At 39.3% G+C, this 19,219-nt stretch overlaps 1 protein-coding gene across 1 annotated transcript in view; it reads right to left on the bottom strand.

The window, feature by feature from the left end:
- Positions 1-6,330: 6,330 nt before the first annotated feature.
- Positions 6,331-19,219, bottom strand: part of ST6GALNAC5 (ST6 N-acetylgalactosaminide alpha-2,6-sialyltransferase 5) — a 177,696-nt gene continuing 164,807 nt past the window's right edge. Inside the window, exon 5 of the mRNA XM_040470688.1 lies at positions 6,331-11,006. Within this exon, the coding sequence (XP_040326622.1) occupies positions 10,775-11,006 (232 nt within the window). The 3' untranslated portion in view covers positions 6,331-10,774. The remainder of the gene's footprint in view (positions 11,007-19,219) is intronic.

The raw sequence follows: 19,219 nt of genomic DNA, 5'->3' as shown, positions 1-19,219 counted from the left end.
TATATATATATATATATATATATATATATATATGCCATACTGTTTTTGATTACTATAGTTATCTGGGAATGTAATACTTCCAGCCTTGGTCATCTTTCTTAAGATTACTTTGGCTATTTGGAGTCTTCTGTAGTTCCCTACAAGTTTTAGGATTATTATTCTAGTTCTGTGAAAAATGCCATTGGTGTCTTGATAGGGATTGCATTGAATCAGTGGATTGCTTTGGTAGTGTGGACCCTTTAACAATATTAATTCTTCCAATCCATGAACATGGTATGTCTATTTATTTGTGTTGTCTTTAATTTCTTTCATCAATGTTTTATAGTTTTCAGAGTACAGGTGTTTTACCTCCTCGGTTAAATTTATTCCTAGGTATTTTATTCTTTCTGACACAATTGTAAATGGGATTATTTTCTTAGTTTTAAAAATATGTATAAATGGGAAGAATGGATGGCTTTTTCTTATAGTACAATTCCTAATTTCAGACAAAACCCAGCATTGTCAAGTATCACAATAACAATTGTTGCAGCAAGAATCATCTATGGATGCTAAAATTAGCACTTATGTTGAGAAACAGGAAATTTACCTATTTAAAAATATCTTCCTGCAAGATTCCTAATAATTATAAAGGGGGAAATAGTAATTTTTATAGTGGAGAAACTTGAGACATGACTCATACAAGTCAGGGTTTTTCAGAGAAACAAAATCAATAAGATACATCTATCTATAGAGAGGTTAATTTTAAAGACTTGGCTTATGTGACTGTGGAGGCTAGCAAGTCTGAAATCTTGAGCAAGCTGGCAAGCTAGAAATTCTCCTGAATCTGAAATCTGGAGGGCAGGTTAGCAAGTGGGAAACTCAGGCAGGGTTTCTGTTTCTGTGGGGGAATATTGCTTCTTTCTCAGGAAACCTCAGTCTTTGTTCTTATCGCCTTCATATGATTGGATGAATGCCCCCCCAACACAGACACACACACACAGACACACAATAGAGGGTAATCTGCTTTACTCTAAGTCTACTCTGATTGTCAGTGTTATGAAATCTAAAAAATATCTTCACAGAAATAGCTAGACTGGTGTTTTCCAAATTGACACATAAAACTAGCCATTACATTACCTTAATATAATCGAGTTTAGCATCACTAAAAATGAGACATAATGACATCTTGTACCTCCTGATACTATACACTTAAAAAAGTACAACATCATTTTAATGGTACTACATGGCCTTACTTTAAACTTAACAATCACTGAGTTCATTTAGCCCTAATGTTGGATATAAGATCAATATACAAAAATCAGTGTATACTAATACAAACAGGTAGAAAATGAAAAAAAAAAAAAAAGCAACTCCATTTATAATAGCACCAAACCTATCAAATACCTAGGAACAGATATAAGAAAAGATGTGGAAAATCTCTATATGGAAAACTTCAAATTGTGTTCATGAATTGAAACACTTGATATTGTGAAAATGTCAATTCTCCCGAAACTGATCTATAGAATCAATGCAATCACAATAGAAATCCCAGCAGGTTTTATTAAATATGGAAAATGACACTCTGATTCTAAAATTGTATGTGGAAACACAAAATGCCAAAAGTAGTTAAAGCGATATTGAAGAAGGTGAATAAGCTGGACACTTTCTACTTCTAGATATCAAGATTTAAGAAGTTATAATAATTAAGATAATGAGGCAATGGTGCAAGAGTTAAAAATGGTACAGAACTCAAAGTTAAGAGACAATTCAACATATATATGGTAACCTGTTTATTGCCAAAGCAACACTCTAATTCAGTGGAGAAAGGGTGGTATTTACAATAAAGGGTGCTGTACACTGGATTTCCTTAACAGTTAGGGGGGAAGCTTAACCCCTACCTCACATCATATCCTGAAATTAATTTCGGATGGATCACAAACCCAAATACAAAAGGAGAAAAAAGATAGAAGAAAACATAAGAGATGGTCATGGGCTGGGTAAGAATTCTTAAATATTTCCTATTATACATGAAATACAGACACATGGAATTAAAATTATTAAAATTAAGAACTTTCAGTCATCAAAATATACCGTTAATACAGTGAAAAGGCAAGCCATACACTGCAATAACCAAGGAGCTGAATCTACATTATAAAAAGAATTCCCATAAATAAGAAAAAGCATGACAACCCAACTAAAAGAATGGTGAAAAGCTTTGAATAGGCATGTCACAAAAAGTGGTACAAAAACAGTCAATAAGCATATGAAAAGATGCTCTACTTCCTTTTTTTAATTTTATTTTTTTAACATTTATTGATTTTTGAGACAGAGAGAGACAGAGCATGAACCCGGGAGGGTCAGAGAGAGAGGGAGACACGAATCTGAAACAGGCTCCAGGCTCTGAGCAGTCAGCACAGAGTTTGACGTGGGGCTTGAACTCACAGACTGCGAGATCATGACCTAAGCCGAAGTCGGAGGCTCAACCGCCTGAGCCACCCAGGCACCCCTCAACTTCCTTATTCATCAAGGAGATATAAATCTAAAGCCATGACAATTTACCACTATATAGCCGGCAAAAGGGATACATTTGTAAGGATTCCCAACACCAAGCACTGGTAAGTACATAGGGCACCTGGAGCTCTGCTATTGCTGGTGGGAGTGTCGAATGGTGCAACCACTTTGGAAAACTGGCAATATCTAGTAAGGCCTAGCACAGACGTACCTGCTACTCAGCAATTCCACTCCTTGCCATACACCCAATAGAAACAAGCTCTGTGTCCATTGAAACGAATATACAAGAATGTTCATAGCAACTGTATTCATAGTAGCCCTAAACTGGAAACAACCCAACGACCACCAATATTAGCATTGCTAATTCTAATGTGAAGTGATCCTATACAGCAATGAAAAAGAACCACTGCTATAGGCATCAACAGGGATGAATCTTACAAACATAATTTTGGCTGAAAGAAGCCAGACACAAACTATATAACATCTAATTCTATTTATATGAAGTTTAAAAACTGACAAAATGAATCTACATTGGTGGATGGAAGAAAGTGTTCACCCTTGACAGGGAGGCTGACTGCAAGAGAGTATGAACGAACCTTCTGGGGTGCTGGAAATATACTATATTGTCATCTTAATAGTGGTGACACGGGTGGAAGGATGTATAAAATTTCATCACTCTATATACATAAAGTTTGTGTACGTTATTGGATCAAAATACCTTGGCAAAAACTAGTCATGTTTAAAAAAAAGAAATCAGCAAGATATTCTTCAGGAAGAATAAAGTGAGGGAAAAATTGCCCTACAAGATACAAGGACTTATTATAAAGCTGTAGTAATTAAGACTGTGTGGTATTAGTACAGAGATAGACAATTTGACTAGAATGAAACAGAATATAGAGGACAGAAATAAATCCCCATATATATATATATGGAAAATTGATTGCTGATCTTTGGAGAAGAATGAATTCTTCAGTAAATGGTATTAGGACAATTGGTATTTATAGAAAGCAAAAGCAAGTTCTACTTTATTTTGTCTATTATACAAAAATATAAATCTCTTACTGCCACAAGAGCGACAAAATCTTGAAAATTTTAAGAATAAAATATAAGGAAATAATTATTGATCAGGAACAGGGCAAGATTTATTAAAGAGGGTAGAAGAAGCTCTAATCACATACAAAGATAGGAAACATGACTACATTGAAATTTAAAACTTCTGTTCATTGAAAGTTACCATAGAGAAAAAGAAAAGATAGGCTACAAACTGGAAGAGGATATTTGCAAACATATCATCAACAAAAAATACTATCTAGAATATACTAAGAATTCTTTAAGAGAAAAAAGGAAAAGTGAACTAACCCACCAGGAAACTGGATAAAAATGGATAGGCATTTTACAGATGAGAGAACACTAATGGAAGAGAAAACATGCTAAACATAAGGAGAAAACAGGGGAATACAAGTCAAGATCACAATGAGACACAATTTACATGCACCAGAAGGGCAACATTTCACAGTCTGAGAATACCAACTCAAGTGTTAGCAAAAATGTGGACAACTACTGTTAGGAGTATGAAGTGTCCAACCACTTTGGAAAACAATCTGGCAATATCGTGCACGTATGAACAATTTTACTCTATAGCTCAGCAATTTTATTCCTAGGTATACACGCTATATAAAAATTCTTACACACATGTACTAAAAAAACTTTCCAGGAATGTTCATAAAAACATTGTACATATTAGCAAAAACTGAAAACCCAAATGTTCACTGAAAGAATGAATAAAAATAAGTTCTGGAATATTCACACACTGGCATTATACAATCATGAAAATAAACTGGAGTTATATGCAAAGAAAATGGATACATCTTGGGAAGAAAAAGCAAGTTTTGTAACACTAGATACAATGTTAAGAGTCTTACAATGTTTGTTAATAGGTAAAACTAAATAACATTATTTATTGGTATATCTGTATATAGTGAAACTAGAAAGTAAGAGAATGGTAAATTGAAAATCCAAGAAAATAGAAGGAACACTCAGGTGGGCTTCAAGGATAGTGGTGATATTCTCCTTATGTCTGCGTCATAATTTGAATATTTATCACTTATTTAACATGTGTCAAATATTACATACACTGTGAATACAGTGAAATAGATTATTTCAATATTCTAATAGAAATTGCTATATATAGGGTTAAATTTCTGCTAGGAAGTACATGGTGACTGAAGGCAGAGAGACTCCAGAGACAGACCCTGTGGCTTCCAACCTGACTTTCCCACTGATTAGCTGCATGACCTTGGGAAAGTTACTCATGTGCCCTGTGCCTCAGTTTTCACATCTGTTAAAGGGGAATGATGAAAGAACCCATTTATTAGGGTTATTGTGAGGATTAATTGCAGTGTTACATGTAAAGCACTTAGGGGATGCCTAGGACATGGCAAAACATGTGTTGACTCTCATCTTCATTGCCTTAGGGCCAGACACACAACTTCTCTTACTCTCAGTTTATTTATCTGCACAATGGGATAATAAGACTTTGTGAAGTGTTATATATATATATATATATATATATATATATATATATATATAGCACATGACATTGTGCAGGCCACCCTGTAGATATTCAGTAGCTAAAATATAACTTCTAAAATTTTGATTCAATCTCATGGATTCCCTATGTTTGGTTTAAAAATTAAAGAAATAGTCTCATGGTAAAGAATAAAGATGCTATGCTTGAGATGATTTATGTACATAGCAAGGACTTCTTTTACATGTAGTTAGACATGGCATTTACTAGATATTCCCCAACATCCCAGTTGGGATTGTTTGAAACCCTGTTATAAACTTTCCTAATATTTTATGAAATAACCTTTTGTGATTACAATAAACATTTTGAAAATGTAGGAAGCTCTGTAATCCTGTCCGTTCAGAAGGAACAATTCTCTTCAGTTCCAGGTAGTGTCTTCTAGGTGTTTTTCTATGCTTTTAAAAATGAAACTGAGATCACACAGTTAAATAAATGTGTGGAAGGGTAGAAAATGAAAAAAAATGGATTCCATTATTTCACATGTTCAAGAAGGTAATGACTATGGTTCCTTGTGGAGGCACCCTTTGGCAGCCAACTCACCTTTACTGACTTGATTCCATCTTGCCCTCTCTTGTAACCAGGAGGTAACTGGACACCAGATGCTGGCCAGGTGGTGACTCAAGATGGCGACTGGGCTGCTCCCCCTGGGGCACCTTCTCTCAAGAGTTCTCTTCTCTCCTCACATTCTGGTAGGGATAAAAACATTTGGGATCTGCTTCATGGAAGCAAAAGGGTTTTTGGAGTTCTCTGTTTCATTTTGATTTTAAGATAAATGTATACTTAATTGTTATAGACTCTCAGAAATCACCAGTTGGATTCCCAGCAGCTTTAGGAAGCTGTCAAGTTTAACACAGGCTGTAACTCATCTCATTTTAGCCTCCTTTTTGTAGTTGAACCAGAGAAGTTAGAGCCCAGGCTGCCTCTCCGGCTTTTTATGTATGATATAGCATTTGTCAATATTAAATTTAATGTGTGCTAAGAGCAGCATGCTAACAGTGAGAACACAAAGCTTGCTGAACTTCACTTTGTCTGTGTGTTCAGTACAGCCAACATTAACAAACCTAATGAATTCAGCTACATTATCCTACCCAAATCTAGGTCAGTTCTGTTGATTAAAAATGTTATAGGTTTGAGGACTGACCCTGTAAAAACTCACTTAAAATTTAACTACTTCATCACTTTTTCTGTCTCCTATACTTCTCAAATGGAAGAATATATACCAATTACCAATCCAATGGGCCACCATTAAGAGGTCATCATCAACAACAGACATTTATTGAGCGCCTACTGGGTGCAAGGCACTGTACTAGGCAGGGGGCTACAAAGACAAAGGAAAAACAGTCCCTGCTCTCAAAGAGCTTACAATCTAAAGAGACTAACAGGACACATACATAAAGAGACAAGGACAATTCAAGGTAGCATATAATATTAGGGCACTGAGTAAAAACAAACACAATCACAGCCTTTTTTTGTTTTTCTATGGCGGCTCAATACCCTGAGTAGGTAGGGATGAGTGGGCTAGAATAGAGGGCTTCCTCCTGCTCGTTTTTTAAGCCTATAGACCCTCTCTCATCTCTTTCCACTCCAAAGTATTTTCTGGATATCCTAGAACCTAGGTAGCGGATTCACTTTTCCCCCCAAGGCCTAAGTATTATAGTACTCTTTGAGGTGGCCTTCTGATAAGGTGACCCACTGTCCCAGTTTGCCTGGGACTTGTCCTAGTTTTAGCACAGAAAATCTGTCCTGAAACTCCTCCCCTCCCTACTTCCTCCAGCCTGGGGGAAACCAGGATGGTACTTCTGAAGTACCCAGTCCCATAGCCAGATGTAGTCGTCCCACCTGCGATGGTCATTGCCTGGCAGGGCCTACCCTGAATCTGGTCCCCAAGTAGGTCTCTAGTTTAAAAACCTACAAGGAATACCTTAACAGCCTCCAAAGACTGCTGGCTTAAGAGCCCAGTGTAAACAAAAGAAGACAATCAGGAGAGAATGACAGCAGAAAGATGGAACTGAGGTTCAAGAGAGAAGCAGGGAGGATGGAAGGAATCACTGGATCAGGTATGACATATGACATATGTTAGAAGATCACCTCCTAACACTGTAGAGAGCATAGGGATCTCAATGTAAATCTATGTAATACTCTGAATCTTCACTCCAGTGGAATTCAGAGTATATTTCCAAAATGAGGTCACTCCTACATAAGGGCAAACATTTGTGTGGGTGTTAAACAGGTACCTCTGTATTCAAATCACAGTGCATTAATCCTGACCGAATTCCAATGTGTTCCTTTCACTTGTACCTACCATTCATTTAGCTTCCAAGTCAATAATTTTAACTTTTGAGGTGAGTTCTTATTTCAGAATGAGGTTATATCCTTCAATTTTAATGTAATTAAAATAGATCACTAATGGAGACTATTTCAGCAAACAAAGGTAATCTGTCTTGAGAGGCATTGTTTGGAATCTGATACACATACACATACCTGGCAGTAATTTAAGGATTCCAAGAGACCACACACAAATTTCTCTTTCAGGTGCAGTATTTTGTGTTTTGCTTTCATTTATTTTTTGAAGAAAAGCTCTCACTCTGAAGTCTTAGGACCTTGGAAGTTCCCGAATCGCTCTGGTTTTATGTCTAGCCCTTAGGTTAGCACATACCAGGGTTAGTGAAGCACAGGGACTTAGTTACCAAACACCCATTAACCATAATGGAAATCACACAGCAAAGTCCCCATGCAGCACACTGAATATTTACCTCCTAATGTTCTTTTAATGTACGCTTTCTTGGGCGAATATTTACTGTAGAATATTAAATGTAAGATTCCTCTTTTTATGGGCCATTTGAAGTGATTGATTTTGTTTGTGAATTCCTGTATCTTTGCCCATAATGGCTATCTATTGTAATGGCCTCTGCCAAATGTTCTTGCATTGAGATAACAGACGCCATGGATCGGCCAGCTGTGGCTTTGTATTATTGTGGTCTTAAAAGCTAGGAGGTAGCTGATGACACAGTTGGGAAAGAAGAAAAAGGTGTGTAACATAACGAGTCTGACTAAGGCTTCCAACACAAATGGATATTGAAATCACTGAGGTCTGTAAACATGGTTCTGTAGTCATCTTTTATATCAGAGCTGATGTTTAATGGTGCTGAATGGTGTTGAGACCCATAGTCACTAAACGACAACTGGCAAGATAAGAATTCAATTGCCCACAGTCAGGACCATCAGAACAATCTATCAGAGTTCTAGGCATTTTCTTTAAATGCTATAATAAAAACCACTGCCCATGTGATAATTCTTGTACTTATTTATGCCATATTTTTAAAAATATAAATCCACATACATATCTTAGCTATGTTTAGATTTAAGCTATTGCCCCAGTGAAGCCAGGAATTTCAGAATTTGGTTGCTTTTCACTCTTTTGAGTATTTGGGAGGAAGAAGTTGCAAAAAAGATGGGAGTTATCAGATGGTCTTTAAAAAACAAACAAACAAACAAAAACCCAAAAAACAAATCCTAAAACCTAAAGATAACACAGGCATTTGAGATATTATTAGAGTAGGTAATACAGCTATATCTTCACATGTCCCAAGTATGCCTTTCCAAATTTCCATAAAAATAAAACTTGTTAAAGGAGCCCACTTACATCTGAACAACATAATGTCTTCAAGCGATGGTAAAGGTGGCCTATAAATCAATCATGAAATTCATGCTCTTTTTTCATACGTTCACAAAGTATCGTGTGTTTAGAGTCCATGCTGCAGAAGGCTGTGCTGGAATAAAATTCTACCGTCTCTTTAAAAGCGATGAGAAAATTTAAAGAACACATATATTTCAATTGTACTGGCTTTTAACAGCTCAAGCTAGACCACAATAATACCAACTTTGTTTCTGCTGTATAAATATCTGGACTATGTCTGCATCTCAAGCACAGCACTCCATATAATTAATAGTACTAGTTAGTGCAAGGGAATGGAATCTTAGCAGTAATTAAGGAAAGGGAAAGGAAGTGGCAATGTGAGAAACCTTCTTTAATCACAGGTCAGGTCATGTTCTGTAAAACACTCTCAGTCCATATATAATACTTGCTGGTGCCTTCAAATCTAACATCGGAAAAGCTAATGCCTTCTAAGTCATGTGTAAAGAAAACACTGGTATATTTTTTTAAAAGACTATTTTTGAAGAATATCACCAGCTTAAATGAAGATCTTTCCTAGTAACTGATATCTTGGCCCTGAATAAAATAAGTCCTTCATACTCCTCCAGACCAGGGAATGGCTGTGAATATAATGTATGTAAGACTTGCAATGAGTGAATCTGAAGAGTTCACAGGATAAATGAGTCGTATGCTAGGGAATCTCCTTGTATTATCTTCTCCCTGATTCAAAGACAGTTCCTTGTTCCTGGAGCCAGGGACCATGACAGTTTTCTGTCTTTCTCAGTTTTTTCCTTTTTTTTTTTTTTTTTTTTTTTTTTTTTTTTTTTTTTTTTGTGGTGCAAGAAACACCAGAAAAGCAGGGGGGCAGTTTGTAGCCAATGGGGACCAGGAAGGAAGTTATGTTTTTAACCACAGAGGGAGATAGATAGCAGGGGAATGAAAAGATCCCCTATAATCAGGCTTTTGCTACTGCAGAAGCCCCATCATTCCAAGTGCAAAGTCCTTAAATGAGTCAACGAGAGGCTCAGAATGTTACATTTGGAAGGAAAAGTATGCGGTCGTCTGGTACAGGGACATCATTGTCGGACAAGAAAACGAGGGTTTTACGTCAGGTAACCTACATCAACTATTACTAAAGACAACTATCTTTAAGTTTCTTTTGTTAGTATTGTTTTGTTGTAATAACACAGTTTTTGGTTTTCAATTTTGTCATTTAGAACACCTCCTTATGTTAGAAAATGTCATGGCTATTCTTGAAGCCTAAGGGTTCAAAAAATACAATGCAACATTTCCAAGCCAATGGCATGCTAACAGTGAGCATCGTGAACACAGTCACTCGCCAACCCTATTCTAGGTGTTTTCCAACCATCATTCAGGATAAAAGAGTTAAGAAGGATAAATTACCACATAATCATAATCTATAAAAATACTGGCCTAGAGTGCACTAAAAAACTCTCAGTAAATAAATATTGGGCATTTGTTTTATGAAAGTCAGTGGAGATGTGCTCTTCAGAAATCATGTCCATACTTTCAGGCTGCTTTTTTTTTTTTTTTTTTTTTTTTTTTTTTTTTTTTTTTTTTTTTTTTACAAATCACACACACAGAGCCCAACAGATGACAAAGATTATATAGATCAGGTTAGGATACAACTTGATAGAAAAATGTCTTTTGATGTGGTATTTCTATAAAGGAATACAACTAACATTGTTGAGTTGCTTGTGTTTCAGTTTTGAAGGCAATACTTAAGAGATCCAGAATGACTTTTAGCCATGGCAGCATCATTGAAATGAGTGGTTAGCTCCTAAGGTAACCCCTTTTGAAAGGGATGATACTCATTAGGACATATTAATTCTGGAATTTCTCCTTACAAACCAACTGCACTGCTTGGTAGTCATGCCTCAGAGGCATCTGTACATGTTGCTTCTGGAGGAGTTTCCTGCTCGCAGTTTTGTCCCTCTTTTGTGTCTAGTGGCTCAGAAAGTTCAGTGGCCTGGTGTCTGATACAGTACGTACTTGAGATTTCGGTCTGGCACACTCATTCCTCAGAACACAGGTTTATTCTCAGGATGATTTATAGCAAGCGATTCTGGTTTCCAGTTTGGTTGAAAGAAGTGAATGTTGAATGTCCGTGCCCAGTTCTTAAAGACGCGTTTCTCTGTGATAAAGCGGTGATGACTACCCTTCCGTCCTCGCTCGTGGGAGAGGTACATTGTACATTCATCAGGTCCAAAAGGTTCGTAATAGTGATAAGGTACTGAAGGGTGATTGGGGTCCCTGTAGGAGGAAAATGAGATAGCTGAACAGAGGGGAAAAGATTCCTTTGGCTGATTAAGCTGATAAGCACAACTCATATTTCCAAGTTAAATAAATTTCAATGAATAGTTTTTCTGAGATGTACACAGTAAGCAAGTGGAGAGGTTTTGGGGTTGTGAAATAAATGCGCTGACCGTCGTTATCAAACAGAGAGAGTAAAAGTATACCATAGGACCTTCAAGTTTTGGGTATTAAAAAATTATTTTAATGTTTATTTATTTTTGAGAGAGGGAGAACACAAGCAGGGGAAGGCAGAGAGAGCAGGAGACACAGAATCTGAAGCAGGCTCCAGGCTCTGAGCTGTCAGCACAGAGCCCGACAGGGGGCTCAAACCCATTAACTGTGAGATCATGTCCTGAGCTGAAGTCGGATGCTTAACCGAGTGAGCCACCCAGGTACCCCCAGGTTTTGGGGATTTAGAAATTACGTATTACTAAAAGTTCCTACTTCTACTCTTGCCCTGTAAAGTCTATATAGCATAAGCAGCTATTTACAAAACAAAAACACATCACATCACCTTCCCCATTCCACCCCTGCTAAATCCTCCAGAGGCTTCTAATTATCCTAAAAGCATGGCTTATAGGGTGTTAAGTGAGTTGGTTCTTCCCCAGAGTCTTCTCCTAACCCAGCCTTGCCCACTATGCTCCAGCCATACTGGTCTTTCTGGTCGTCAAGTTGGTCAACCTCGACCTTGAGGCCTTTGAATTTGAGGGCAGTCACATGGTGGTCACGTGCTCCTACCAGTTCACTCCTTCTTACCATTGGGCATCTACTTAAATGTATCCCCTGCAGAGAGGCATTACCTGACACCTGCCCCTTTGCTCCCTTTCAGTGAGATTGACTGTAAGCATTAATCACTCTCCAGAATTGCTGTTGTTTATACTTGTTTATTGTCTGTTCATGATGGCAGGCCTTTGTCTTGTTCCTAGTAGGTGCTCAATAAATAACTTTTGAATTTCTGGTGTTGAAAGACATGTATATGGAGTTAGCGGCTAAACAGCAAACCTCTAAAGACAACTTCTCCTCCAACATGGAAAGTTGATGATCCTAGTTTGAAAGACAGCAAGCACGATGCCACAACTTTCCTCTTGTTTCTCTAGGTAGACGATGGACTCAAATCCAGAAATTCTAAATCCTTAATCCTTGCATTGAAAAAATGCCCAACATTTTTTCTGTGTCTCTATCCCTATTTCGCTCCAAATGAGAAACACTGGCTCATTTCTTCAAGGCAGTGGGCAAAGGATGAACATGTGGGGGTGGTTGGGTGCCCTGTTGTAGGTTACTAACACATCTAACCCCCAAAGAGCCCTGACCTCAGACTGGTTTCCATTCTAGTCTAGTCCACTCTACCTCTGCAGTCTTGAAGTCTAGATGATAAAATTAGTCAAGATATCCCAGCAGGGTAAACCTTTCTATCTTGAGCTACATTCACCAATTGGCTTTGTTGCAGAGCTTAGTGTTTTTTTTAAAAGGCCCAGGCAAACCACATTTCCATGCCTGGTGCCTTGGGGTCCCCACTCCAGTAACTCGGACTCTACTCTAACTTTGTTTCCCAGAGATGTTCATCCTGCTAGACACCTATTTGTTTTCTTCAGAGGAGATCAATACACAAATAGCTTCTAGAGTAGCAACTTTACTGAGGTCAGGGATCGAAGTCTTTTATCAAGAGGGGTGTCAAGTTCGTGGCTCTGACAACAATAAACCTTTTGAGCTGCCTCTCCTCTGAGGTTAAAGTTCTTCCAGGAAGTGAGATTTATTTTTGTCATGCAGTGTTTAAACGTTCCTCATCCTGGGTTGGATGCTATTCTGAATTAATGCTCTGCATCTCTATCATGTTCATCTCGAAGTATCTCTGCATTCTATAGTGAAACATCAGGTCCAAGCCTGTTTAGTTAATATAGATTTCCCTTATAAACTTACTACAGAAGCCCCTTAAAATTTAGTAGAAAGTATTTTCAGTCCAGAAAATACACTCTAGGAAGAATTCAAGTTGGAACTGACCACCACGACGAAAAGAATAAACAACAAAAACCAGAAATTTGTCAAACAAATGTCCTCAGATTAGTATGGCATAATATGAGGGACCACACCAAATTCACTCTGCCATGGCATACTTTGGGTTAAGCTTTTATTCTGATATGAATCAGGTTTTAAACCTGATTTATCTACACTTTGAACATATTACTGGCATCAATCTGATTAAAGAAACAATTAGGTTTCCAAAAATATGAGATTGAGTTGGCATCTAAAAATACAGAGAAATTGGAAACCAGCTAAAGGATGCTATATGGGGATCAATTTCCTTATTCAGGAAGACCATCTCTTTGAATGAAAACTTATCTGGCTCCATATTGATCACCGAAAGGGAGAATTAAGTTTACACATTTAGTTATTATGATTTCAAAAGCGTCCACATAAGTGAGGGTTGTTTCCACACTTTAGAAACTCTGTCCAAATGGCAGAGGAGTGCTTTGTGGGCCTTGAGAAGGCAGAGCCAAAGCGACTGCAGGAACAGCCCTCCCGACTGAAAGCCTGCCATCAGCAGCAATCCGCTGTGCCATTCAGGAAGCCCTTTGCAGTGGAAGGTCTTAATTCCTTAGGTCTTTTCTCAAACCTGACTTTCTAAAGGCTGCCATAGCCTTTTCTTCCTCCACCTGACCCAAATGAAAATAGCAATAAATATCAGCAGAATTTCCACACCGGGAGGCTCCCATTGTAAAAGGGAGGATTCTGGCACCCAAGTTCCTGTTTGGGGGATGAAGGTGTGGGGGCGGCGGGAAGCAGTGCTGAGAAAATCAGAGCCCGTTCCCCACGTGGCTGCAGCTTGTCAACAGCGCTCCAAGGACCACCTCAGGAATAAATCCTGCAAAATCATGTGCAGAAGGATTTTTGTTTCTTTACAGAGGAAGCAAAGGGGAGGGGAAGTGAAAGAACTAACATTGAGTGCACACAGGGAGCTTTAAAGAAATATCATTGCCTGTGTTCCACCTCCACAGGTTCTGGTTTAATTGATTTGGAGATGGTCCCAGGCATGGGAGTATTTTAAAAAGTGCCTTCAGTTTGAGTATCAAAATAAATAATTGTAGTACTGGATTATAAAACCCATAAAATAAAATAAATGTCCATGAGTCCATGATGATTTCAATAAATAACTGAATCTATAAATAAATGAGGAAGAAGAAACAGCGTTTCTTCTTACAGAAGATTTCCAATTAATAAATCTAGAGAGAATGAGGGAATAGAGAAATCACCACTCGAACAGCCCCATAATTGTTGCAGGCAAGGTGCTCAGATGAATGAAACATTAGTGGGGAAATAAGATGAAGAGAAATAGGTTATTTGCATGAAGTATCTCCCCCAAGATATTTATTAATGACAAAGGGAAAGATAATAACTTCACAGTGAGTAAACCCAGCAGATGCCACCTCAGCCAAGTGATTAAGGTGAACATTGCCAGTAATAAGACATCTGATTCCTTCATGAAGATAGAAAAGAAAAAAAAAAGACCTTTGACATCATGTGCCTGTTGACATGGGACGCTGGGAAGGGCTTACTGCTCTCACTTACCCTCCCTGGGAATGCATACCCTCAATCCAATCATGAGAAAACATCACACAGATTCAAAGTGCGGGGCCTCCGACACTAATGTCCAGATTCTGTAAAGTCATGAAAGATAAGGAAAGGCTGAAAAACTGTCACAGATAAGGGGAGAGAGAGGAGACAGGATAACTAAACGCAAAGGGATCCATCCTGGAGGAGATCAAGGGCATCAGCAGGAAAACTCGTGAGATCTCAACAAGGTTCAGGTAAGAGTTTTGTATGGGTGTTAATTTCTTAGTATCGATAATTATGCAAAATGTTAACATTAGGGGAAGCTGGGCGAAGGGTATGCAAGAATTCTCTGTGCTATGACTGCAACTATTTTGGTACATTTAAAACTTTTTCAGAACAAAAAATTTAAAAAACAGTAACATTAAAAAGTGCCTTAGGAGATTATAATATGCAGCTAGGTTGAAGATGGGTGATTTAGTTAAGTACCTCCTAGGCTTTGGTGCTTCACTTACATTGTCTCTTTCACTTCTTCATCAGGCAAGTAAGTAAATATAAGGTAAGTATCACTGCTCCATTTGCTGAGTGAGCCTCTGGCACACAGGTGGTGTGCAGTGCCTGGCTTTAAGCACACAGCCTCACTCGTGGGCCATGCGAGAAGCTAGATATGACCATTTCAGCCCAAACCAGAGTGCACAGCACTTCACGTGATTTAATTCTCACAGCGCCCCTGGGAGGGAGGTACTGTTATTTCCCCCATTTTACAGATGACAGAACTCATGCATAGAAAAACTGAAGACTTTCAGGGCTCAGATTTGGACCAAAGCTGTACTCCTAAGGGTGAGGCTCTGTATTTTGGAAAAACTTCTGCTCCATCGGGTGGATGTCTGTACCAAGGACACCCCAGGTTCCTATTGGAACATGGTTTGGAACAACTCTGTCCTGGCTGCATTCTCCCAGCACCTCCCAGCCTTGGGCTCATTTACAATCATGTTCACTTGTTCACTAATATTAATGGTAACAGGAGTTTGTAATGTCCCATTTCTGAATCTTCTAAAGCTAAGCTGTAACTAGAGGAAACCTCATATCGTATTAGCAGGCATGGAAAAATACTTTCATTTCTGGGCATGATCTGGATCAACCGTGATCTGTTGGTTTGGGCTGAGCTATCTACAAGGCTACAAGTGACCCAAGGAGAGAACGGTGGCTTTGCCTCTCTCTAGAGCTCTCAGACACTCTCTAAACACACTTCTATGCTTGGCATGGTACCTGGCATACAGTAGATAGTTAGGAAATGCTTGAGGAATAGAGCCGAATCAACAGCTGTCAAGGGTCTAAGGTGTTCTGAAACTGGCTCGCACTGGGGGCCTTTAGAGACACTATGTAGCATTCAGAAGAAAATGTTCCTATAGCAGGACTTCCTATACATCTGCTTCATCCCTATGAGACCTGCTGAGTCACCTTTACTGTGTTGCCTCAATTTCTTGTCCTTACAGCCTCTTTTGGAAGGAAAACATCTGCACACCTTGGAAGCCATTGGAATAATACCGGTGAATCTGGAACACAGAGAGCACTGAGAGCCTGCAGCTGTCTGTGCTTCACAGGGCAAAGAGCCAAAGTGAGTCATCTGAACCCCCCACTCACTCCCAACCCAGGCACCTCAGGTGGTGCTATAACATCTCTTATTAGATCAGTGGACCCATAGGAGAAGAGAGTAATGAAAATACCCCATGACTGCTAAGAGTTGGTCAAATTATGGCAAAGACGAAAGAAGGAAATCATGGCAAAGATAAGCATCTAAGAAAAAATACAAAAATATATCTGAAGTCTACTTCATAAAATGTGAACCTCTCAGGTGCATTACCATTCTACACCTGTCCTCTGTAAGCATCTGATTCAACACGGTGGACTGTCGCCAACTAGGAACTTTCCCTGTTACACTGGCAGCTTTATTAATGTTCACTAGCTAATAATTCTAGCAGAATCAACTCTCTGATATTCACGATACCTTTGAGATGTCCTTCACATTATGGATGAGATATTAATTTAGTTCCATGACAGTGATCACTCTGAGTCATTACTCTGCTAATTAATACTCAAGAAATGATGGGTGACAGAGAGTTGTAAACTTGGTAATGTGTTAAGTATGACCAGAAATAAGATTATTAGGTAAAATTTAAATGCTTGGCCCATTATTATCGCAAATAATTTACAGTAGAAAATGAGATTAAAAATACTCACCATAACTTAGTTTGGAAGGCAATGATAACAAGATTTTTTTCATTGCAATTTATAGTTCATCCAGAGAGAATGGATTTGGCTTCCTATATGGATATGGCATGACTTAAGGGTCTACTGTCCATATAATAATATATTTTGAGACTGTCTCTGGTGCAGCGTGACATTAATTTTCCCCAGCTTTCAGAATACTGATGAGCCTGGAGTCAGTGATAGAGGCAGGATGGAGACTAATTGCCTGATGCCCGAGCCCCTCTGTGAAGGCCCAGCACTGGCTCTGGCACAGAATGAAAACAGGTGGCCACCACTGACTTCCCAAGACCCTTGAAATCTGAATTTGTCATTTGCTAATTATACTTTTCATTCACCGAGCACTTTCGGTATTGGGATCAATATGAAATCAGTTTCTTAAACACTGCCAAGGAAAGGAAGGTTTTCCTCTGTTTGTTGAATCAATCAATACTGAATGCATACCATGTGCCAGACACAATAACAATGTGGGGAGGCACGACCCCTCCTCTTGAAGAGACTACGGGCAAATAAAGGATATGGACAAATGCATCCGTGAGGTGGGACAGGGGAGGGGTGACGGAGAGCCCAGTGGGGGCCCAGGTAGGGTCTGCCTCAGGAGGTGAGGGAAAGCCTGGAGGAGATCCTGCTGCATGTGAAACAGTGGAGTGGGGCCCTGGACACCTGCATTCAAATCCTAGCTCTGTCACTTACCGGCTCCATGACTGGGCAAGTGTTTTCAGTCTTTAAGCTTCACATGTGAAATCACGATAATAATAATGTTTATCTCCTGGGATTATCATAAAGCTTCAATGAAATGGTGGATGTATTCATACTAAGCGCAGGGCAGCACATGGTATGTCCAGGAAAATATCAGTCATTAATATTATTGTAAAGAGCCAGCAGCAATCAGCCAGATTAAGAAGGCGGGCATGGAAATTCCAAACTGAGGGCAAAAGGCCCTCCGTTGTCTGCAGGGCGAGTTCCTTTAGAAGTTTTCAGTATGGCAAGAAGTCTGAGTGAGGCAAGGAGATGAGACTGAAGCAGATGCAGAAGCCAGGTCCTGACAGGCTGTGTGCTAGGCTAAGAATGTGAACTCTGCTCTAAAAGCTTTGGGGAGCTGCTGAGGGGTGTAACTGGCAGAGTCAGACGTGGCTTGTCCAGCCACAGTGGTGTCTGGAGAGGAAAGAGAAAGGCTGGAGTTGGGGAAAGCAGCCAGGGGGCTACTGTAGCACCAAACTAAGGAGGAAAAGTTTGCCTGCTAGTCAGATGACTTTTACCAGTGTTAGATTCTACAAGGTTTTAAGTAATGTGTCCGTCATCTGCCATTTATATGTCCATTTCTATGTCTATTCCTTCCATTTTGTGGTTTTAACTATGAATGTAGGGTTATCATTCTTCCTGAGGAGTCCATGTGCTTAATAGTTTAGGGGCTACTAGAAGTTTTCTTGCCAATGAATGACTCCTGGAAGTAAATCAGGCCCTTTGGGTGGGAGGGATAGGGAGGCCAGACCTCCAGGAGAGCTGGATGGAAAATGGCAGCTTTAGGCACGCACAGGCGAACTTACGCTCCCTTATCTTGGGAATCAGTCACTCATGGATTGCTTAGTTGTTTGCTCCCCCAGAGTACACTTTATTTCCTTACTCCCTCACACTCTGTCCCCTCCTTCACTCCATGCACATAGTGGCTGACATTCCCTGTGGGTCACTGCCACCTTAGGCTGACAGAAGTGACTGCAGAAGTAGCCCTGTGTTTGGTCTCTCTGTGCCTTGGTTTCCCTGGCAATAAGGGGCAATGATTAGATTCTCCTGAAAAGTGTGTGACAGTTTGATTTAGATTGGAAAGCGGCATGATTGTATCTTAGACCAGAGGTTGTCAAAGTTCTTATTTGCCACACAACCCTTTGTTATACAAGAGCCCTTATGATAGAAGTGGGTCTGCTCTTGATGGAGTGGGGACAGGTGTGCCCAATATTCTTTCTGTCTTGACTCCTTGCCCCTGGTCTACCTGATAGGGTCGGAGGGATGCAAGGACCCAGAGGTGGATGTTTGAATAAAGCCCTGTGGGTCAGATGCTACTGACAGGCAGACAGTGAGTATTTTCCCCCACAGTCATCTTGTGAACCTCTGTCCCTTTTGACTGAATTGTGTTCAAGTGACAGTCAGGAGACTGAAGGCAGAGACCCTGTCCTTTCCATCTCTGATCATGTCCTCGGTACCCAACACGAGTCAGTTGAGTGAATGGAAGTTTCTGTGATTAGTTTTAGCAAATAACTCCTTTTGAGGATGTTAGTTGTGTCTTAAAGGCTAAAAAGGTTAATTTACCAAAAATAAGCAGTTGGCTCTCTTTTTGCTTGCTGAAATCTGACCCCATGTAC

Source organism: Herpailurus yagouaroundi, unplaced genomic scaffold, assembly GCF_014898765.1.
Source record: "Herpailurus yagouaroundi ecotype Mexico unplaced genomic scaffold, PumYag 77, whole genome shotgun sequence".
Taxonomy (NCBI): Eukaryota; Metazoa; Chordata; class Mammalia; order Carnivora; family Felidae; genus Herpailurus; species Herpailurus yagouaroundi.
This window is presented reverse-complemented; position numbering and strand designations above follow the sequence as displayed.